Source organism: Suncus etruscus, chromosome 10 (assembly GCF_024139225.1).
Source record: "Suncus etruscus isolate mSunEtr1 chromosome 10, mSunEtr1.pri.cur, whole genome shotgun sequence".
Lineage (NCBI taxonomy): Eukaryota > Metazoa > Chordata > Mammalia > Eulipotyphla > Soricidae > Suncus > Suncus etruscus.
This window is the reverse complement of record NC_064857.1, coordinates 49,920,325-49,945,019: the sequence shown is the minus strand read 5'-3', so window position 1 is coordinate 49,945,019 and position 24,695 is coordinate 49,920,325. Positions and strand designations below refer to the sequence as shown.

The 24,695-nt window shown below is 38.9% G+C and overlaps 1 protein-coding gene across 1 annotated transcript in view; it reads right to left on the bottom strand.

Annotated features, from left to right (window-relative positions):
• The window catches only part of CRYL1 (crystallin lambda 1), a 172,772-nt gene that overhangs the window by 95,490 nt on the left and 52,587 nt on the right, over positions 1-24,695 (bottom strand). Inside the window, exon 3 of the mRNA XM_049782582.1 lies at positions 15,848-15,974. Within this exon, the coding sequence (XP_049638539.1) occupies positions 15,848-15,974 (127 nt within the window). The remainder of the gene's footprint in view (positions 1-15,847; positions 15,975-24,695) is intronic.

Here is a 24,695-nt window from a genome sequence, read left to right as displayed (position 1 = left end):
GCTCCTGCTGGGGCTCCTTTGCCCACGGGAAGGTAGAGAAGTTACGGTCACTCACTCACGCAGACAGCGTGAACGTGCCCCGCCCCCCGTCGAGAATCTCCTAGCTACCAGAAATAGCTGGCAACAATAAGGCAAAGCAACGAATCAGACCACAGAAGGAGCACAAGAGGAGCCAAACCGCAACAAGCCCACCCAACAGTACCACTAGATCCACCCTCAGGGAGGGGACCCATTCCCACACCACAGGGGATCAAAACAGGCTGAAAGTGGAAGAAACAGCACTCTAAAGCACAGCAATAAACACAAGGAAACATGGGTAAATCAAATAGAACCCTAAGATCTGAAGATACGGAGACAAACCTTAACAAGTTTCCAAGTCCGCCAAAACGCACAGATCTGTGGGAAAGCGACCTAAAAGCAACAATGAAGAAGGAAACGCAAGAACTAATTAAAGAAATGAGAGAAACTTTAGCTACCGAGTATAAAACAGCTATGGAGGAACAAATCACCCAAATTAAAGAAGAAATGTTAAAGAGCATGAGAGAGTCCATACAAAAAGAAGTGAAGGAATTAACAGACAAAGTAACAAGCCTTACTAGCAGAAACACAGAGTTGGAGAAGCACATCGAAGAACTCGAAGGAAAACTGCAAACAAAAAATGACCAAGAAACCAACAAAGAAATAAAAGGCAAAGCACTGGAAGGAAAAGTCCAGTACCTAATGAACAAGGACAAAAGAAACAATCTAAGAATCGTGGGTATACCAGAAGGGGAGGAAATAGGGAAAGGAGAAGAACAAGTAGTCAGAGAGATAATAGCAGAGAACTTCCCCACCCTTTGGAATGAAACTTCAGGGCAAATCCAGGAAATCAAGAGAGTTCCTGGTAAAATAGATCCTAATAAAACTACACCAAGACATATAGTAATCCAAATGGCAAAAAAAAAAGAGAAAGAGGAACTTCTTAAGGCAATAAGAGAGAAAAAAAACCTCAAGTACAAAGGTAGGGACATAAGAATCAAACCAGATCTCCCAATCGAAATAATCCAAGCAAGGAGACAGTGGAACGACATATTTAAACGACTGAATGAAAGAAACTTCCAACCTAGAGTCCAATATCCGGCAAAATTATCATTCATATGGGAGAACAGATTGAAAACATTTTCAAACAAGACCGAACTAGAACTATTTGTCCAAACAAAACCGATCCTAAACGACCTACTCAGGGATGAATTACACAATCCAAACCCCCGATTATAACAAAAGCCACCCTACACAACACAACCACACAACAGTCCTCTCTCTCAATAATCTCCCTAAATGTTAATGGACTAAACTCTCCAATTAAAAGACACATAGTAGAGAACTGGATTAGGAAAAATAAACCGGACTTCTGCTGTCTACAAGAAACACACCTACAGCTACAGGATAAGCATAGGCTAAGAATCAAAGGATGGAAAGTAATTATTCAGGCCAATGGAAAACAAAAAAGAGCAGGGACAGCCATTCTCATATCAGACCAAATTGCATTCAAACTCAAGAAAGTGGTCAGAGACAAAGAGGGTCACTACTTACTGATCAGGGGAACATTAGATCAAGAAACACTAACCCTGGTCAATATCTATGCACCTAATGTAGAATCAGCAAAATATGTGAGACAACTGCTGGCAAACCTGGAGAAACACATGAAGGGAAATGTGATAATAGCAGGGGACCTCAACACTCCACTATCACCACTGGACAGATCCACCAAACAGAAAAATAGCAAAGAAATAAGAGCTCTGAATGAAAAATTAGAAGATTTAGGGCTAATAGACTTATATAGAGCCCTCCACCCCCAGAAAGTAGAATACACATTCTTCTCAAGCCCACATGGAACCTTCTCCAGAATAGACCATGTCTTAGGATACAAAGCCAACCTATATAAGACCACAAAGGTAAGGATCATTAGAAGTACCCTCTCAGATCACTATGCAACAGAGCTCAAAATCGATGTCAAGAAGAAGCAATGGAGAAAAACTAATACCTGGAGATTAAACAACATGCTGCTCAACAACAGCTGGATCAAAGAACAACTCAAGGAAGAAATAAAAAGATTCCTTGAGACAAATGACAATGAAGAGACAACATGTCAAAATTTATGGGACTCAGCAAAAGCAGTAATTAGGGGGAAACTCATAGCAATACAGGCCTATGTCAAGAAACAGGAAAATAACAAAACCAACAGTTTAAAAGATCACCTCAAAGAATTGGAACAACAGCAACAGAGAAATCCAACCACATCCAGAAGGCAAGAAATAATAAAAACTAGAGCAGAAATAAACAACATAGAAACTAAGAAAACAATACAAAAAATCAATGAGACCAGGAGTTGGTTCTTCGAAAAAATAAACAAGATAGACAAACCATTGGCAAAACTCACCAAAAAAAAGAGAGAAAACACCCAAATCAGTAGGATCACGAATGAAAGGGGAGATATTGCAACAGAACCCCAAGAAATACAACATATCATGAGATCATACTATGAACAACTATACTCAACTAGGGTAGAGAACACAGTAGAAATCGATAGATTCCTGGAAAAACACCCTCTTCCAAGGCTGGAAAAGGAAGATCTAGAGATCCTAAATAGACCAATCACCTCAGAGGAAATTGAAGATGTAATTAAAAAACTCCCTAAGAACAAAAGCCCAGGCCCAGATGGATTTACAGGTGAATTCTACCAAACATTTCAAGAAGAGTTACTACCACTTTTCCATAGGCTCTTCCAAACCATAGAAAAAACAGGAATCCTCCCCAACTCCTTTTATGAGGCTAATATCACACTCATTCCCAAAGAAGGCAAAGACACTACCAAAAAGAAAACTACAGACCAATCTCACTAATGAACATAGATGCAAAGATACTCAATAAAATCTTAGCAAACCGAATCCAGCACTTTATCAAGAAGATCATACATCACGATCAAGTGGGATTCATTCCAGGAATACAAGGTTGGTTCAACATACGCAAATCAATCAACATTATACACCACATCAACAACATGAAAGACAAAAACCACATGATCATATCAATCGATGCAGAGAAGGCGTTTGACAAAATCCAACATCCTTTCATGTTAAAAACACTCAGCAAAATAGGATTAGAAGGAACCTTCCTCAAGATAGTTACAGCTATTTATGAAAAGCCTACAGCCAACATTATACTCAATGGTGAGAAACTAGAAGCATTCCCACTAAGATCAGGAACTAGGCAAGGCTGTCCACTCTCTCCACTCTTATTCAATATAACCTTAGAAGTCCTAGCAATAGCAATCCGACAAGAGAAGGAAATCAAAGGAATTCAAATTGGGAAAGAGGAACACAAGCTATCTCTATTTGCCGATGATATGATGATATACATCGAAAACCCTAAAGAGTCCACAGTAAAACTCCTAGAAACAATTAACCAATACAGCAAAGTGGCTGGTTACAAGGTCAATACACAAAAGACAGTAGCATTTCTATATACAAACAATGAAGCTGAGGAGAGATTAAAAATACAATTCCATTTAAGATAGTATCAAAAAATATCAAGTATCTAGGAATCAACCTTACAAGAGAAGTGAAAGACCTATACCAGGGAAATTTCAAAATACTTCAGAAAGAAATTGAAGGCGATCTAATGAAATGGAAGAACATCCCATGCTCATGGATAGGTAGAATTAACATAATCAAAATTACTATCCTACCCAAACTCCTATATAGATTTAATGCAATCCCTATCCAAATCCAGACACAATTCTTCAAAGAATTAGAACAATCATTCACAAAATTCATCTGGAACCACAAAAGACCCAGGATAGCCAAACAAATACTGAAAAACAAGAAGCTGGGAGGCATCTCCATACCTAACTTGAAATTATATTATAAAGCCATAGTAATCAAAACAGCATGGTACTGGAACAGAGACAGGACCTCAGACCAGTGCGTCAGAACAGAATTCCCAGACATAAACCCCCAGATATATAGCCAACTAATATTTGATAAAAGAGACAAGAATCTGAAGTGGAACAAAGAAAGCCTATTCAACAAATGGTGTTGGTACAACTGGAAAACCACATGTACGAAAGTGAAAATCAACCCATACCTTACTCCTTATACAAAAATCAACTCAAAATGGATCAAAGACCTTGAAATCAGACCCGAATCTATAAAGTTTATCGAGAATAAAATAGGCAGAACACTCGAAGACCTATATATCAAAAAGGTCTTTGAGAATGGAGCACCAATGGCAAGAACGTTAGCATCAAATATAAACAAATGGGACTACATTAAACTAAAAAGCTTCTGCATGGCAAAAGAAACCCTACTTAACGCAAGAAGACAGCTAACAGAATGGGAAAAAATTTTTTCACTCGACATATCAGATAAAGGGCTAATATCTAGAACATACAAAGCACTCAGAAAGCTGAGCCCCCCCAAAACCAAACAAAGCTATAAAAAAATGGGGAGATGAAATGAATAGACACTTCTCTGAGGAAGACAGAAGGATGGCCAACAAACACATGAAAACATGCTCACCTTCACTCATCATCAGGGAGATCCAAATCAAGACAACAATGAGATACCACCTTACACCAGTGAGGATGGCTCACATCAAAAATGACGGAAACAACCTTTGTTGGCGGGGATGCGGTATGAAAGGAACTCTCATCCACTGCTGGTGGGAATGCCCCCTAGTCCAACACCTATGGAGGAAAGTCTGGAGAGTGCTCAAAGAACTCAGAATCAAGCTGCCATTTGACCCCGCAATTGCTCTCCTAGGCATATACCCACAAGATGGAAGGACATTCATTCCAAAATACGTATGCACCCCACTATTTATCGCAGCACTCAGTATAATAGCCAAATCTTGGAACCAACCTCGATGTCCAACAACAGATGAATGGATCATTAAGATGTGGTACATATACACAATGGAATATTACATGGCAGTTAGAAATGATACAATCACAGACTTTGCAGCAACGTGGATGGACCTAGATCATGTTATGTTAAACGAAGTAAGTCAGAAGACAAAAGATAAACACAGAATGGTAGCACTATTCTGAAACACCTAGAACATATATTTTATACATAACTAATACCTAACAATCAGATAACAGGGTTTAACAGGGTAGAAACTCCAAACACTGTAATAGTCAACATATACATGGGAGCAGTGTCCAAAATACATGAAGAAGGAATAACGCAAACTCTTGACTGCACATTATACCGCAAAGAAAACAGTAACATAGAGAGAACAGGTATGTAATCAGACTCCTACAACAAAGGTCCACAATAACCCCTTAGAGATCGTTAACAGGAACACAAGTATAGAACACCACGGGAAATCACGGAATGCGATGGCAACATACCATAACACTACGTTTTACTCCCTTTACCTTACTATATATTAAATAACCTCTCAGCTTTTCTGTCCACAGGCGCCCTTAGATACAAAGGGCGGACAAACTAAGATGGCAACTCGGGATACCACACGAGATACCGTACCTTGCTTGCACTACGAGATGACCACGAGAAAACTCTTTAACATACACTTTATTTCTAGGTTAAACCTTCTTTTAGGAATTGAAGCACGTGACCAGTCAGACCACCAAAGCAGTACCCGCGACGTACAGACCTAAACTACAGGCTCTAGCCATCGAACACATTCAGCCAAACCAAAATTCCCTTGTTATTCTCTCCTTTCTTCTCACTACTTTATTTTTTCTTTATTATTATTATTTTATATATATATATTTTTATTTTTTTCCTTTTTCCTTTTTTCTTCTTTTCTTTTTTCTTATTCTCTTCTATTTTTCTCTTTACTTTTTTCCCTTTCTCTTCCCCCTTTCTTTCTACGGTATTTTCTCTTTTCTCTTCCTTCATACCCCTCCCATATACCTTCCCCTTTCTCCCCTCCAGAAATCCAACTATCCCTTCACCCCCCAATCCCATCCAGATCTCCCACCATATTGAAACTCTTCACCCTCAGCCCTTAATCTATTAGGCATCAAGATCGACCTCCTACCCAACGAACCAGTACCCAGCACCCAGGGGAGGGGACACCCAGCCGAACCCACACCTCATCTCCTGCAAGAAAAGACAGCCAACTCCCCTGTGGACTCATGCTGCGAGACCCTCCCTACCAACTCCCCATAAAGTGGACTGTTTCTTGAAACCGGACTTAGGTCCAATAGTATCCCCAATGCAAGAACTCTTCCAAGACCTCCCTGCTGCAAATTTATACCAATCTGAAGAAGGTCAGGGGGTGAGATTGGAAGATGCCTGGGAACCCACACACCACAAGAAAAATCCAAAAGACAAGGGGATAAACAGCACTTCCAACATAGACATAAGACCTGTAATACACCACCTCTTTACCTGTTCTCCCCCAAATGTAAAGTAGTCTTTTGCACCACTTTGGTCCTTTAAAAACTTCACTAACTCATATTTCCTTTTTTTTTTAAATGTTTGCCCTACATATACATTTGTGGGCTCATGCAATTTTTTTTTTAATCGTATTTGGGTATGTGACCTATTTATGTTACCCACTCTGTCCACCCCAAATACACCGACAATATAACGGAGCACCACTTCCCCCCTGCAAAGGCACACTAAATAAAGGGGAAATCTTACATAAAAAAAAAACAAGAGCTCTTACCTACTAGAGATAGGAGCTCATAGTTGTTTACAATACAGGGATATCTCCTACCTTGAAAATATGTCATGTGGAATCAACTTAGACCTCAGGTGATCGGATTCCATTCATCCAGCCTTGAACCCTGGTTCCCAGGCATAGAAACGGCACAGCTCTTCACAACAGCTGCAAGAAACAAACTCCATCTGGGACGGCCTCAATACTGCAGGGTCAACAACAAGGGCCAGCGCTAACATGATATCCCGACAATGAAGAAAACGTGAACAACTTGACCTTAGAGCAGTTTAGCCTACTTTACCAGCTAACGACAAGACAAAACCAGAAGACGTGGCACCCTTTGGTAGGTCCAAAAGCCAAGATCGTGATTTACAGAGGACTGGCTGCTAGAACCACGACCAGACTGTATACATCTTGGGACCAATCAAAAAGCCCTAGTCTAGGCTTTGAACTAAGACTGACACAATAAGCATGATCCCCAGTTCCAAAGGTCCAGCAGAGACAACTGTAACGGAAAGGGGCTTCTGGAAGCACAAAGAAGGACACTATCCTAGGTGCCATCCTAGGTTCAGTGCAAAGACCAAGATCACCAACCACAGAAGACGGATCCAATTGGCACTGAGGCAACAGAACCTCTAGACTCACAAAGACTGACTTCACCATAAGGCCCACCTCAGGAGTTGTACAGATACTGAGACCACTCAACACAGAGCTCTGAATGTATCACCCTGGACAAAGCAGAAGTCTTCCACACACAAAAAAAACAAACCAAAAAAAAAAAAAATAAAAAAAGAAAAAACACCACCGGGAGAGTAATGATCCTGAGCAAAGCCTAGAACTGATCCCATGACAGTATACTCCAAGGACGGAGAATCCCCATATCTCATAGGGCAAGTGAATTCCATTTCGAATGACCCCAATATTTACTGTGCCAGGGCAGAGGGAAAACACAAAAATGCAAAAAGCACAAAACCTTGGATATTTATATATATATATATATATATATATATATATATATATATATATATATATATATTACCTTCATTTATTATTGTTATTATTAATTTTATTTACCTAACTATTTTGGTCGATTTCTCGGTTCGGATGTGATTATTGAAATTGTTGTCCCCAATTATTCTTTTTTTGTGTGTGTGTGTGTGTGTGTGTGTGTGTGTTTTTTTCCTTTCTTTTCTTTCGTTATGTGCTACACCATGTCTCTTATTTCAAGACCACGGCGAGTTTTTTTTTTGTTTGTTTTGTTTTTTTTTGTTTTTTGTTTTTAATTTTTTTTGTTTTTTTTTTGTTCATATGTTTGTTTGTTTTTGTTTGTTTTTTTTTATCAGTTTTTTGTGGTGCGTATCGATATAACTGGAGTCCTCACTGGATATTTGACACTTCTTTTGGTACTGATGGGGTGTTTCACCTTCTTTTTCTCCTGCATTATCCAAATCGATGAGGAGAACCTCTTGAAGGATTCTGCCCATTTTTGGGATATTAGACTCTTACCCCAGTTTACTCATTTTCTCCTTTTCAGGCAAAACCACCTAACTTGAACTGCTAGCCCTGCCCCCACTTAGAGGGGGAAATAAGGGAGGCACCAAGACCAAACTGATGCAAGACTACTAAGTAGTAGGTCAGATACAGAGGGGATCACATATTCTAGCCACCCTGGGGGTGAGGGAAGAAGAAATGGGAGGTAGGACAAAAACGGAGGTGTAGGGAGGACAATTTAGGGATGGGAATCCCCCCTGATTTTATGTAAATATGTACCTAGAATATTATTGTCAACAATATGTAAGCCACTACGATCAAAATAAAAATTAAAAAAAAAGGGGGAGATCACTACAGATACTGCAGAGATTCAAAGGGTATTCAGAGAATACTTTGAGAAACTCTATGCAACTAAATATAAGAACCTGGACAAAATGGATAAATTTTTGAACTCATATAACCTTTCACGGTTGAATAAAGAAGATGTAGCATATCTAAACACCCCCATCACTATTGAGGAAATTAAAATCGTAATCAAAAATTTGCCCAAAAACAAAAGCCCAGGCCCTGGTGGATTCACGAATGAATTCTTTCAAACCTTTCAAGAGGAACTACTACCAATCCTGGCCAGGCTCTTTTATGAAATCGAAAAACAGGAACACTTCCAAATAGCTTTTACGAATCCAACATCAACGTAATACCAAAACCAGATGGAGATGCTGCCAAAAAAGAAAATTACAGACCAATATCTCTGATGAACACAGATGCAAAGATCCTCAACAAAATCCCTGCAAACAGGATCCAGTGCCTCCTCAAGAATTCATTCACTTTGATCAACTAAGTTTCATCCCAGGAATGCAAGGATGGTTTAACATCCGTAAATCTATCAACATACTACACAACTAAAACAACAAGAAAATTAAAAACCACATGGTCATATCAATAGACACAGAAAAAGCATTTGATAAGGTTCAACACCCATTCTTGATGAAAACTCTCAGCAAGATAGGAATAAAAGGAACCTTTCTTAATAAAGTTAAGGCCATCTACCACAAGCCAATGGCAAATATTATCCTCAGTGGAGAAAACTAAAAACCTTTCCTCTAAATTCTGGCACAAGACAAGGCTGTCTGCTCTCACCCTCCTCTTCAACATAGTACTGGAGGTACTTGCTATAGCGATCAGGCAAGAAAAAGATATCAAGGGAATCCAGATAGGAAAGAAAGAAGTCAAGCTCTCATTCTTTGCAGATGACATGATACTCTACAAAGAAAACCCTAAAGACTATACTAAAAAGATTCTAGAAATAATAGATGCATATAGTAAGGTGGCAGGCTACAAAATTAACACACAGAAATCAATGGCCTTTTTATACACCAATAATGACAGGGAAGAGATGGACGTTGAGTAGGCAATCCCATTCACATTAGCACCACACAAACTCAAATATCTTGGAGTCAACTTGACCAAAGATGTGAAGCCCTGCTCCAAGAAATAAGAGAGGACACACAGAAATAGAAACACATACCCTGGTCATGGATTGGCAGGATTAACATAATTAAAATGGCAATGCTCCCCAAAGCATTATACAGATTTAATGCGATCCCTCTAAAGATACCCATGATATTCTTCAAAGAAGTGGATCAAACACTTATGAAGTTCATCTGGAACAATAAACACCCTCGAATAGCTAAAGCACTCCTAGGGAAAAGGAGTACGGGAGGCACTACTTTCCCCAACTTTAAACTGTACTACAAAGCAATAGTTATCAAAACAGCATGGTATTGGAATAAAGACAAACCCTCAGATCAGTGGAATAGGCTTGAGTTCTCAGAGAACGTTCCCCAGACATACAAACACCTACTTTTGACAAAGGAGCAAGAAATCCTAAGAGGAGCACGGAAAACCTCTTCAATAAGTGGTGCTGACAAAACTGGTTAGCCACTTGCATAAAAGCAAACATAGACCCCCAGTTAACACCATGTACAAAGGTAAAATCCAAATGGATTAAAGACCTTATTATCAGACCTGGTACCATAAGGTAAATAGAACAACATGTAGGTAAAACTCTCCATGACATTGAGACTAAAGGCATCTCCAAAGAGGAAACTGCACTTTCCAAACAAGTGGAAGCAGAGATAAACAGATGGGAATACATTAAGCTGAGAAGCTTCTGCACCTCAAAAGAAATAGTGCCCAGGATACAAGAGCCACCCACTGAGTGGGAGAAACTATTCACCCCAATACCCATCAGATAAGGGGCTAATCTCCAAAATATACAGGGCACTGACAGAACTTTACAAGAAAAAAAATCTAATCCCATCAAAAAATGGGGAGAAGAAATGGACCAACATTTTGACAAAGAAGAAATACATATGGCCAAAAGACACATGAAAAAATGCTCCACATCACTAATCATCAGGGAGATGCAAATCAAAACAACTATGAGGTACCACCTCACACCACAGAGATTGGAACACATCACAAAGAATGAGAACAATCAGTGTTGGAGGGGATGTGGAGAGAAAGGAACTCTTATCCACTGCTGGTGGGAATGCCGTCTAGTCCAACCTCTATGGAAAACGATATGGAGATTCCTCCAAAAACTGGAAATTGAGCTCCCATTCGACCCAGCTATTCCACTCCTAGGGATATACCCTAGGAACACCAGAATACAATACAAAAACCCCTTCCTCACACCTATATTTATTGCAGCACTATTCACAATAGCCAGGCTCCGGAAACAACCAAGATGTCCTTCAACAGGTGAATGTCTAAAGAAACTGTGGTACATATACACAATGGAATATTATGCAGCCATCAGGAGATATGAAGTCATGAAATTTTCCTTTACATGGATGTACATGGAATCTATCATTCTGAGGGAAATAAGTCAGAGGGAGAGAGCTAGATGCAGAATAGTCTCACTCATCTATGGGTTTTAAGAAAAATAAAAGTCATTTTTGCAACAATCCTCAGAGACAATGAGAGGAGGGCTGGAACTTCCAGCTCACTTCATGAAGCTCACCACAAAGAGTGGTGAGTGCAGTTATAGAAATAACTACACTGAGAACTACCATAACCATGTGAATGAATGAGGGAATTGGAAAGCCTGTCTAGAGTACAGGTGGGGGTGGGGTGGGATGGAGGGAGATTTGGGACATTGGTGGTGGGAATGTTGCACTGGTGAAGGGGGGGTGTTCTTTACATGAGTGAAACCTAATCACCATCATATTTTTAATCAAGGTGCTTAAATAAAGATATTATAAATGAAAAAGAAAAGAAAAAAGTGACAATGCAAAAAAAAAAGGTTATATACCATTACCAAGAAGTATTCATCCAAGATATGTAAGGATGGTTTAAAATATATAAGTTAATCAATATAATACACCATATCAATAAAAGAAAGAACAAAAATATGATCATATCATGAGATGCAGGAAAGTATTTGACAAAGTTAAGTTCACTATAAAAACTCCAAAAAAGATGGGAAATGAAGGATATTTCCTCAAAATAGTCAAAGCCATTTACCACAGCCATTGTAAACATTATACTCAATAAGAAAACATAAAAAGCATTTCCTCTAAGATATTACACAAGACAAGGTTACCCCCTCTTGCCATTTCTATTCTATATAGTACTGGTAGTACTTTCCATACAATTAGGCAAAAAATATATATACAGGGCATCCAGATAGGAATGGAAGAAGTCAAGCTTTCACTGTTTTCAGATGACATGATATTATATTTAGAAAACCCTAAACATTACCAGAAAGCTTTTAGAAATAATAGGCTTGGGCCCGGAGAGATAACACAGCGGCGTTTGCCTTGAAATCAGCCAATCCAGGACCAAAGGTGGTTGGTTCGAATCCCAGTGTCCCATATGGTCCCCCATGCCTGCCAGAGCTATTTCTGAGCAGACAGCCAGGAGTAACCCCTGAGCAATGCTGGGTGTGGCCCAAAAACCAAAAAAAAAAAGAAAGAAAGAAAGAAAAGAAATAATGGGCTTGTAGAGTAAAGTGGTAGGCTGCACAATTAATACACAAAAATTCATGGCTTTTCTATAAACATAATAAAAGATAAGAAAGAGATATTAAAATAATTTCATTCATAATTGTGTCTTAAAATAATAGATTTTCTGCTCATGAATATTCTACCTCAAAAAATCAGGGGGTTTTTTTTGTTCATTTTCTCCCTGCTCACAGCTTGGAGAGATTAACATCATTAAAATGGCAATACTTCCCAAAGCATAGTACAGATTAAGTGAAATCCCTATAAGAATATCCAAGACATTTTTCAAAGAAATATATCAAAGACTCTAGAAATTCACTTGGGACAATAAATATTCATGAATACTTAAAGCAATTCTTGGGGGTAAGGGGATGGGAGGCATCACTTTCCCCAGATTTAAACTGTACTATAAAGCAGTAGTCACTATAACAGCATGGTATTGAAATAAAACAGACCCTCAGATCATTGGAATAGACGAGTATTCTGAGACTGACACTCTGGTATACCATTAATTAATAATTGGTAAAGGAGTAATAAATACAAATTGGAGGGGCCAGTGAGGTGGCGCTAGAGGTAAGGTGTCTGCCTTGCAAGCGCTAGCCAAGGAAGGACTGTGGTTCGGTCCCCCGGCGTCCCGTATGATCCCCCAAAGCCAGGGGCAATTTCTGTGCACTTAACCAGGAGTAACCCCTGAGCATCAAACGGGTGTGGCCCGAAAAACCAAAAATAAATAAATAAATAAATAAATAAATAAATAAATAAATAAATAAATAAATAAATAAAAATATAATAAATACAAACTGGAGCAAGAAAGCTTCTTTACCGGGGCCGGAGAGATAGCATGGAGGTAAGGCGTTTGCCTTTCATGCAGGAGGTCATCGGTTCGAATCCCGGCGTCCCATATGGTCCCCCGTGCCTGCCAGGAGCAATTTCTGAGCCTGGAGCCAGCAATAACCCCTGAGCACTGCCGAGTGTGACACAAAAACCACAAAAAAAAAAAAAAAAAAAGAAAGCTTCTTTACCATAGTGTTGGGAAATCTGGTCAACTACATGCAAAAAAAAAGAAAAAAAAGTGAACTCAAACCTCACCTTAACAACATGTACAAAGGTCAAATCAAAATGAATTAAAGACCTTGATGCAGACCTGAAACCAAAAAAGAGACATACAGGAAAACATAGGCAAAACATAGGCAAAACACTTCATGACACTGAAGCTAAAGTCCACCTTCAAAGATGAAACACCACTGTCCCTAGCAAGTGGAAGCAAAGCAGAGATAAACAAATGAAACTACATTAAACTGAGAAGCTTCTAAACTTCAAAGGAAACAGTGACTAGCCATTGTATTAAAGACTACCCACAGAATGGGAGAAACTATTCACCCAATACCCTCAGATAAGGGGTTAATGTCTAAGATATACAAGACATTTACATAACTTATTATGGAGAAAAACAAATCTAACTCTAGCCAAACATAAAGAGAAGAAATGAACAGATATTTCCTCAAAGAAGAAATACAAATGGCAAAAAGGCACATGAAAAAATTCTCCATATTGCTAATCACCAGGGAGATGCAAATCAAAACAACAGTCAGGTATCGTCTCATACCACAGAGACTGGCACATACCACAAAGAACAAGAACAACCAGTGCTGGCTAGGATTCAGGGAAAAAGGGACTCTCATTCATTGCTGGTGAGAATGTCAATGATCCAGCCTTTTTAGAAAACAATATGAATATTCCTCAAAAAACTAGAAATTGAGCTTCTAATGATCCAGCAATACCACTACCAGGGATATACCCTAGGAACACAAAAAGTGCACGTACAAAAGCCCTCTACGCTCCTATGTTCACTATAGCACTATTTACAATAGCCAAAATCTGAAAACAACCCATGTGCCCGAAAATAGATCAGTAGATAAAAAAAAAAACTGGAACATCTACACAATGGAATACTGTGCAGCTGTTAGGAGAAATGAAATCATTCAATTTGCTTATACATGGATATGGAGAGTATTATGTTGAGTGAAATGAGTGAGAGGGAGAGTGACAAACATAAAATGAGAGAGGGAAAGTGACAGACATAGAATAATCTCACTCATATGTATATATAAAAATAAAATATAGTATGTTAAAAATGTCCAAAGACAATAGAGATGAAGGCCAGAGGACCAGTCCATGGTAGGATGATTGCTACAAAGAGCAGAGTACTCTTAGGGCAGAGAAGGGACCACTATGACAATGATGGTTATAACTGATCACTCTGCACATATACTGGTGCTAAAAGTAAATAAAATGATATGCATGATACCATTTCATTAACAATAGTGCAAACTACAGTGTGAAAATGGGGGGAAGAAAGAGAGAGAAGAAAAATATCTGTCTCAGAGGCAGGCAGAGGGGAGTATGGGAGAGAAACTGGTGACTCTGGTGGCACAAAATGTACATTGGTGAAGAGTGGTATCATTGTATGACTGAAACTCAATCATAAACAATTTTGTAACCACGATACTTAAAAAATAAAAAGAAGAGAAAGGACTGGTATAATTAAAAAGAAGAACAAAACACTGCAACATAAGTTGTAGATTATTCCTTATTGGAATGTCCAAGTATACATATTTATACTGTATAGCAGTGATGCGGTTGGAATGATAGTACAGTAGGTAGGTCACTTGTTTTGCATGTGGTGACCCAGGTTCAATCTGGGCTTCCCATTATGGTCCCCCAAGCACTGCCAGGAATCATTCCTGAGTATAGAGCCAGGATTAATGCCTGAGCATTGCCAGGTATGACCCCCAAAAGAACAAAATAATAAAATAAACCATGTGGTAGTAAATGTAACATTTTACAAGATAACTTATAACTCCAGGTCCTTAAGTATGACAGGAACTGTCTATGGATGCAAGAACTCTGGAAGGATGAAAACAAAGAGCATAGGTCCCCAAATGTATTGAGTACATCCCCTTTCAAAAATAAAAATCACTCAACACCACTATCCCACTACAGCAAGTCTTCTTCTGCCTTCCACCACTCCCAAATTGTTCTAGCGCCTCCAAGGAGGGAACAGTCAGTAACCCCTTAGGGAAACACTGTATCTGCCAGCCCAACGTGAACTATTTGTTGAGCCAAGCTTTGGTCCTGCATGGGTCTCAGCTCCTAAGGGAACAGAATTCCTAAGAAGATTCTCGTTATTCTTTCTTTTTCTTTCCATCATTATTTTTATTAAGATGACTTGGTTTGCAATATTTCCATTTACTAAATTATATTTGCAATGATGCTTTTCCACTGAAGATTTGGGAAGGAAAAATGCAAATACCATAATAACTGAAAAGATTTCTTCATGTGATTCCTTAAAGTTTTTACTATACAATAGAAAGAGAATAAAATATTTCTATAGGAAAATAAAATGTTAGCTATCCAAAGAGTCTATTAATATCAAAATTCTAATACCTCTAAAAGATAACATTACCACAGTAGTTTGGATAAGAGCCATATAATGATTCAAGAATAGCATTTTCTATGACAGAAATAGGAACCTAACCTTGTATAAGACATCTACAGCTTCCAGATGTCCTTAACCTCTTCTGTCCTTCCAAGTTAGCCTGAATACAATATCTCAGGCACTTGCTCTGTGAGTAAAAACACAAGCTTAAACACTACAATTAACTCACCTGAATGTGCATGGCGCCCTCTATCGCTTCTTGAATATCCAAACAACCACTGATGAGTGACAGCTGCTCATCAGCACTCAAAGAACCTTTCAGAGAGTCGGACTGCTCCAGCAATTTCATCTCTTTTCTAGAAAATAGAATGAATGGTTGTTAGCATTAAAAATCTATTTTATGGGGCCGGGCGGTGGCGCTAAAGGTAAGGTGCCTGCCTTGCCTACGCTAGCCTCGGACGGACCGCGGTTCGATCCCCCGGCATCCCATATGGTCCCCCCAAGCCAGGAGCGACTTCTGAGCACATAGCCAGGAGTAACCCCTGAGCGTTACTGGGTGTGGCCCAAAAACCAAAAAAAAAAAATCTATTTTATCCAACAGTTAATACCACTATAATCATTAGAGAAATATAAACCAAGCCACGATGGGATCTATCACTCCTATCCATATGAACTAATATGAAAATTACATGCAAGAAGCATCTTTAAGATGTACAAGCAGATTTTCCTAAAGCAATCTTCCATGCCCAAAGCAGTGGTGGAATATAGTGAAAAAAATAAAACAAAATGTATTTTACTGAACCAGAATTGTATTCAGATTTGAAAGTGATATACAACTTCATGGATATGCAATAGCTCAGGAACTTCACAGACTCAAAACCAACTTTAATAGAACTGAAAGGGGTACTTTAAGAGGAAAATCCCATAAACACACCAAACTTTGATAGAATTATGGTTTAAAACTCCATGGCAATGGAATAAATAAACGAAGAAACATAAGGTAGCAGGATGGAATAGAAAATTGAACCCAATCTACACTAAACTAAGAAGCTTCTGTACCTCAAAGTGGTGACTAGGATACAAAGACTACCCTGCACCTCAAACTTAAGTGGTGACTGGAATATAATAACTACCCATGAGATGGAAGAAACTACCCAATGCCATCTGATAAAGGATTAATATCCAAAATACACAAGGTATGGATTACAAAACATACCTCCACAAAGAAAAGAGAAGAGAATTCATACCAACTACCTTCTCAGACCATAAAACACTAAAAATAGATGCCAAACACAAACAGAAACAAAGAAGTAATATAAAAACCTGGAAATAAATAGCTCACAACTGAACAAAGAGTGGATCAGAGAGAAAATCAAAAGATTCCTGGAAACAAATGACAATGAGGGTACGAGCTACTAGAACACCTTGTGGGACAAAACAAAAAGCAGTATTAAGATAAAAGTTAATAGCATTGCAAGCATTCATCAGAAAGAAAAGGTTATACATGAACAACTTGATTTTACAATTCAAGAAATTGGAAAATGGCCAACAATATGAGCCAAAAGCAGGAAGGCATAAGGAAATAATAAAACTTAGAGCAGAAATTAATAAAACTAAATCTCAAAAAATATACAAAGTATCAACAGAATTAAGAGTTGGTTTTTGAAATAATAAACAATATCGATAAACCAGTAGCAAGACTTACGAAAGCCCTAATTAATCAGAAATGAAAGAAGGAAATCACAACAGACACCATAAAAATTTAAAGGATATCAGATTACATTGAGAACCTCCATGTTATGAAATCTAGAAGAAATGGACTCCACATCCCTGCCAACACTGCTTGTTCTCATTCTTTGTGCTGTGTGTCAATCTCTGTGGTGTAAGGTGGTATCTCATAGTTGTTTTGATTTGCATCTACCTGATGATTAGTGATGTGGAGCACTTTTTTCATGTGCCTTTTGGCCATTTGTATTTCTTCTTTGTCAAATTGTCTGTCATTTTCTTCTCCCCATTTTTTGATGGGATTAGATTTTTTTTTCTTGTAAAGTTCTGTCAGTGCCTTGTATATTTTGGATATTAGCTCCTTATCTGATGGATACTGGGTGAATAGTTTCTCCCACTCAGTGGGTGGCTCTTGTATCCTGGGCACTATTTCCTTTGAGGTACAGAAGCTTCTCAGCTTAATATATTCCCATTTGTTAATCTCTGCTTTCACTTGTTTGGAGAGTACAGTTTCCTCTTTGAAGATGCCTTTAGTTTGAATGTCCTGGAGTGTTTTACCTACGTATTGTTCTATATACCTTATAGTATTAGGTCTGATATCAATGTCTTTTTTTCTTTATTTAAACATCTTGATTACAAATATGATTGTGATTAGGTTTCAGTCATGTAAAGGACACCCCCCTTCACCGGTGCAACATTCCCACCACCAATGTCCCAAATCTCCCTCCATCCCACCCTACCCCCACCTGTACTCTAGACAGGCATTCCAATTCCCTCATTCATTCACATGTTATGGTAGTTCTCAGTGTAGTTATTTCTTTTTTCTGGGGGGGGCCACATCCGGTGGTGCTCAGGAGTTACTCCTGGCATCTGCTCAGAAATTGCTCTTGGCAGGCACGGGGGACCATATGGGACACCGGGATTTGAACCAACCACCTTTGGTCCTGGATCGGATGCTTGCAAGGCAAACGCCACTGTGCTATCTCTCCGGGCCCCAGTGTAGTTATTTCTATAACTGCACTCACCACTCTTTGTGGTGAGCTTCATGAAGTGAGCTGGAAGTTCCAGCCCTCCTCTCATTGTCTCTGAGGATTGTTGCAAAAATGACTTTTATTTTTCTTAAAACCCATAGATGAGTGAGACTATTCTGCGTCTAGCTCTCTCCCTCTGACTTATTTCCCTCAGCATGATAGATTCCATGTACATCCATGTATAGGAAAATTTCATGACTTCATCTCTCCTGACAGCTGCATAATATTCCATTGTGTATATGTACCACAGTTTCTTTAGCCATTCGTCTGTTGAAGGACATCTTGGTTGTTTCTGGAACCTGGCTATTGTGAATAGTGCTGCAATAAATATAGGTGTGAGGAAGGGGTTTTTATATTGTATTCTGGTGTTCCTAGGGTATATCCCTAGGAGTGGAATAGCTGGGTCAAATGGGAGCTCAATTTCCAGTTTTTGGAGGAATCTCCATATCGCTTTCCATAGAGGCTGGACTAGACGGCATTCCCACCAGCAGTGGATAAGAGTTCCTTTCTCTCCACATCCCCACCAGCACTGATTGTTCTCGTTCTTTGTGATGTGTGCCAATCTCTGTGGTGTGAGATGGTGTCTCATCATTGTTTTGATTTAGATCTCCCTGATGATTAGTGATGAGGAGCATTGTTTCATGTGCCTTTTGGCCATTTGTATTTCTTCTTTGTCAAAGTGTCTGTTCATTTCTTCTCCCCATTTTTTGATGGGATTAGATGTTTTTATCTTGTAAAGTTCTGTCAGTGCCCTGTATATTTTGGATATTAGCCCTTTATCTGATGGGTATTGGGTGAATAGTTTCTCCCACATGGTGGGTGGCTCTTGTATCCTGGGTACTATTTTTTTTTTGAGGTGCAGAAGCTTCTCAGCTTAATATATTCCCATCTATTTATCTCAGCTTCCACTTGTTTCGAAAGTGCAGTTTCCTCCTTGAAGATGCCTTTAGTCTCGATGCCATGGATTATTTTACCTATGTGTTGTTCTATATACCTTATGGTATCAGGTCTGATAGCAAGGTCTTTAATCCATTTGGATTATACCTTCATGCATGATGTTAACTGGGGGTATGTTTGCTTTTTTGCAAGTGGCTAACCAGTTCTGCTAGCACCACTTGTTGAAGAGCTTTTTCCTGCTCCACTTAGGATTTCTTGCTCCTTTGTCAAAAATTAGGTGATTGTATGTCTGGGGAACATTGTCTGAGAACGCAAGCCTATTCCACTGATCTGAGGGTCTGTCTTTATTCCAATACCAAGCTGAATTGATAACTATTGCTTTGTAGTACAGTTTAAAGTTGGGGAAAGTAATGCCTCCCATTTTCCTTTTCCCTAAGAGTGTTTTAGCTATTCGAGGGTGTTTATTGTTCCAGATGAACTTCATAAGTGTTTGATCCACTTCTTTGAAGAATGTCATGGGTATCTTTAGAGGGATCACATAAAATCTGTGTAATGCTTTGGGAGTATTGCCATTTTAATTATGTTAATCCTGCCAATCCATGAGCAGGGTATGTGTTTCCATTTCCGTGTGTCCTCTCTTATTTCTTGGAGCAGGGCTTTATAGTTTTCTTTGTATAGGTCCTTCATGTCTTTGGTCAAGTTGACTCCAAGATATTTGAGTTTGTGTGGCACTAATGTAAATGGGATTGCCTACTTAACGTCCATCTCTTCCCTGTCATTATTGGTGTATAAAAAGACCATTGATTTCTATATGTTAATTTTGTAGCCTGCCACCTTGCTATATGAGTCTATTGTTTCGAGAAGCTTTTTGATTGTCTTTAGGGTTTTCTTAGTAGAGTATCATGTCATCTGCAAACAGTGAGAGCTTGACTTCTTCCTTTCCTATCTGGATTCCCTTGATATTTTTTTCTTGCCTGATTGCTATAACAAGCACTTCAGTACTAAGTTGAAGAGGAGTGGTGAGAGCGGAAAGCCTTGTCTTGTACTAGAATTTAGAGGAAAGGCTTTTAGTTTTTCTCCATTGAGGATAATATTTGCCATTGGCTTGTGGTAGATGACTTTAACTATATTGAGAAAGGTTCCTTTCATTTCCACCTTGCTGAGAGTTTTTATCAAGAATGGGTGTTGGACCTTATCAAATTCTTTCTCTGCGTCTATTGATATGATCATGTGATTTTTATTTTTCTAGTTGTTGATGGTGTGTATGATGTTGATAGATTTATGGATGTTAAACCATTCTTGCATTCCTGGGATGAAACCTCCTTGGTCATATTGTATGATCTTCTTGATGATGCATTGGATCTTATTTGCCAGGATTTTGTTCAAGATCTTTGCCTCTGTATTAATCAGGGATATTGGTCTGTAATTTTCTCTTTTTTTGCAGCATCTCTGTCTGGTTTTGCTATCAAGGTGATGCTGGCTTCATAAAAGCTGTTTGGGAGTGTTCTCTTTTTTTCAATTTAATGGAAGAGCCTGGCTAGGATTGGTAGTAGCTCCTCTTGAAAGGTTTGAAAGAATTCATTAGTAAATCCATCTGGCCTGGGCTTTTCTTTTTGGGCAGATGTTTGATTACAGTTTCAATTTCCTCCATAGTGATGGGGGTGTTTAGATATGCTACATCCTCCTTACTTAACTGTGGAAGGTTATAAGTGTCCAAGCATTTATCCATTTCTTCTAGGTTCTCATGTTTAGTAGCATAAAGTTTCTCAAAGTAGTCTCTGATTCCCTTTGAATCTCTACAATATCTGCCGTGATCTCCCCCTTTTCATTTCTAATATGGGTTATCAGGCTTCTCTCTTTCTTTGTGAATTTTGCCAATGTCTATCAATCTTGTTTATTTTTTCAAAGAACCAACTTCTGCTTTCGTTGATCTTTCACATTGTATTTTGGGTTTCCACTTCATTGATTTCTGCTTTCAGCTTTGTTATTTCCTTCTGTCTCCCTCTTTTTGGTTCCTTTTGTTGAGCACTTTCTAATTCTATGAGCTTCGTCATTAAGCTATTCAGGTAGGCCCCTTCTTCCTTCCTGATGTGTGCTTGTAAAGCTATAAATTTTCCTCTCAGGACCGCTTTTGCTGTGTCCCATAGATTCTGGCAGTTTGTGTCTTCATTATCATTTGTTTCCAGGAAAGTTTTTATTTCCTTTTTGATTTAATCTTGGACCCACTGGTTGTTCAGTAGCAGGTTGTTAAATTTCGAATTGTTAAAGTTTTTTTCTGTGTGGCTTTGTAGTTCACATCTAATTTCAGAGCCTTTTGGTCAGCAAAGGCAGCCTGCAAAATTTCTATTCTCTTGATTTTATGAAGATATTTTATGTGCCAGCATGTAGTCTATCCTGGCGAATGACCCATGTACATTGGAGAAGAATGTGTATACAGGTTTTTTGGGGTGGAGTGTCCTATATATATCTACTAGTCCTCTTTCATCCATTACTCTTTTCAGGGCTAGTATGTTTTTGTTGGGTTTCAGTCTGGATGACCTATCAAGTGTTGACAGGGCCGTGTTGAGGTCTTCCACAATTATTGTATTATTATTGATGTCTTCTTTCAGATTTGTCAGTAATTGTATTAAATAATTTTCTGGTCTCTCATTGGGTGCATATATGTTTAATAGTCTGATTTCTTCCTGTTGCACATATCCCATGACTAGTACATAGTGTCCAACTTTGTCCCTTACCACTTTTCTGAGTATAAAGTTGGTGTCATCAGATATTAATATGGCTACCCCAGCTTTTTAAGGGTGTTGTTTGCTTGGATGATTTTCCTCCAGCCTTTTATTTTGAGTCTGTTTGTTCTGACTATTCAGTTGTGTTTCTTGTAGGCAGCAGAAGGTTGGATTCATCTTTTTGACCCATTTTGCCACTCTGCGTCTTTTAATTGGTGAATTTAGTCCATTGATATTGAGGGATATGACTGTCATAGGATTTAATGTCATCTTTGTAGATAAGTTTGCTGTGTTTGTTGATCTCTCTTGTCTTAAAGTAGACCTTTCAGTTTTTCCTTTAAGGCTGGTTTTTATCTGTGAAGTTTCTGAGCTGTTGTTTATCCATGAAGCTATGTATCCTTCCTTCAAACCTGTACATGAGTCGGGCTGGGTGCAGTATTCCCGGTGAGGCATTCATTTCATTCAGTCTTGTCACAATATCCCACCACTGTCTTCTGGCCTTGAGAGTTTCTTGTGACATGTCTGCTGTAAGTCTTAGGGATGCTCCTTTGAATGTAATTTCCCTTTTTGATCTTGCTGCTTTCAATATTCTATATCTGTGGGATTTGTCATTGTAACAAGGATGTGTCTTGGGGTATTTTTCTTTGGGTCTCTTTTAGCTGGTACTCTTTGGGCATGCAGGATTTGATTGCATGTAGTCCTTAACTCTGGGAGTATCTCTTTGATAATATCTTTGACAGTTGATTCTTCCTGGATATCTCCTACCTGGGCCTCTGGGACTCCAATGATTCTTATGTTGTTTCTGTTGAGTTTATCAAAGACTTCTATTTTCATCTGTTTACATTCCTTGAATACTTTTTCCATTACCTGATCATTTGTATTAAGGTTCTTTTTCCAATTTCTTCTGCTGTGTTGAGTTTTTCTGCATCTCATCTTCCAGCACGCCGATTCTGTCCTCAGCTGCTGTTATCCTGCTGTAGAGGCCATCCACTGAGTTTTTTGATTGAGCTACCGTGTTTTTCAGATCTGTTATTTCAGTTTGGAGTTTTCTGATTTCTGTCTTTGTGTTCTGTTCAGATCGATCTATGCTTTCTTTGAGTTCTACAAACATCTTCCATATTTCTATTCTAAACTTCTTATCTGAGAGGTAAATCAGATGGTTGAAATTTTTTAGGTCATCCAAGCTATCATCTTCATTCTCTGTACATGCTGTTTGCCTGCGAGGTTTCCCCATTGTCACGCTTGTAGTGTGATTTTTTTCTGCGTGTTGTGGTGGGGTTCATTGGTTAGAAAGAGTGCGTGGCCGAGAAGCAAAGGGAAGCAGCCCCATTCTTCTGCGGCCTGTAGGTGACAGTTTTTTGGGGGTGCGCTCCCTAGGCCTCTGAGGAGAGCTTGCAGTATTCAGAAAAGACAAACAGGTGCAGCAAAGATTTCCCTTGAAGTCCTTGGAGTCGTCAAAGGCACAGCAGGGTGGAGCCTCCACAAGCCAGAGGGCTCAGCTCTGCCTGGTGACTTCCACAGCCAGACTTTACTCACTCACGCGCTTGGCAGCTTCAGAGAGCAGTTTTTTGGGGGTGCGCTCCCTAGGCTTCTGAGGAGAGCTTCCTATATTCAGGTGATATCAAGGTCTTTAATCCATTTGGATTTTATCTTCATACATGATGTTAGCTGGGGGTCTAAGTTCAATTTTTTGCAAGTGGCCAGTCAGTTGTGCCAACCCCACTTGGTGCAGAGGCTTTCTTTGCTCCATTTAGAATTTCTTGCTCCTTTACCAAAAATTAGGTGATTGTATGTCTGGGGAACATTCTCTGAGTACTCAAGCCTATTCCACTGATCTGAGGGTCTCTATTCCAATACCTTGTAATACAGTTTAAAGTTGGGGAAAGTAATGCCTCCCATATTCTTTTTTCCAAGGATTTCTTTAGCTATTTGAGGGTGTTTATTGTTCCAAATGAATTTCAGAAGTGTTTGATCCCATCCTTGAAGAATGTCATGGATATCTTTAGAGGGATCGCATTAAATCTGTACAATGCTTTGGGAGTATTGCCATTTTAATTATGTTAATCCTGCCAATCCAAGAGCAGGGTATGTGTTTCCATTTCCGTGTATCCTCTCTTATTTCTTGGAGCAGGGCTTTATAGTTTTCTTTGTATAGGTCCTTCCCGTCTTTGGTCAAGTTGACTCCAAGATATTTGAGTTTGTGTGGCACTATTATGAATGGGACAGCCTTCTTGACATCCATCTCCTCCCTATCATTATTGGTGTATAAAAAGACCATTGATTTCTGTGTGTTAATTTTGTAGTTTGCCACATTGCTATATGATTCTATTGTTTCTAGATGCTTTTTGGTATAGTTTTTAGGGTTTTCTACATAGAGTATCATGTCATCTGCAAACAGTGAGAGCTTGACTTCTTCCTTTTCTATCTGGATTCCCTTGATATCTTTTTCTTCCCTAATCGCTATAGCAAGTACTTCCAGTGCAGTGTTGAACAGGAGTGGTGAGAGAGGACAGCCTTATTTTGTGCCAGAATTTAGAGGAAAGGTTTTTAGTTTTTCTCCACTGAGGATAATATTTGCCATTGGCTTGTGGTAGATGGCCTTAATTATATTGAGAAAGGTTCCTTTCATTCCCATCTTGTTGAGAGTTTTTGTCAAGAATGGGTGTTGGACCTTATCAAATGCTTTCTCTGTGTCTATTGA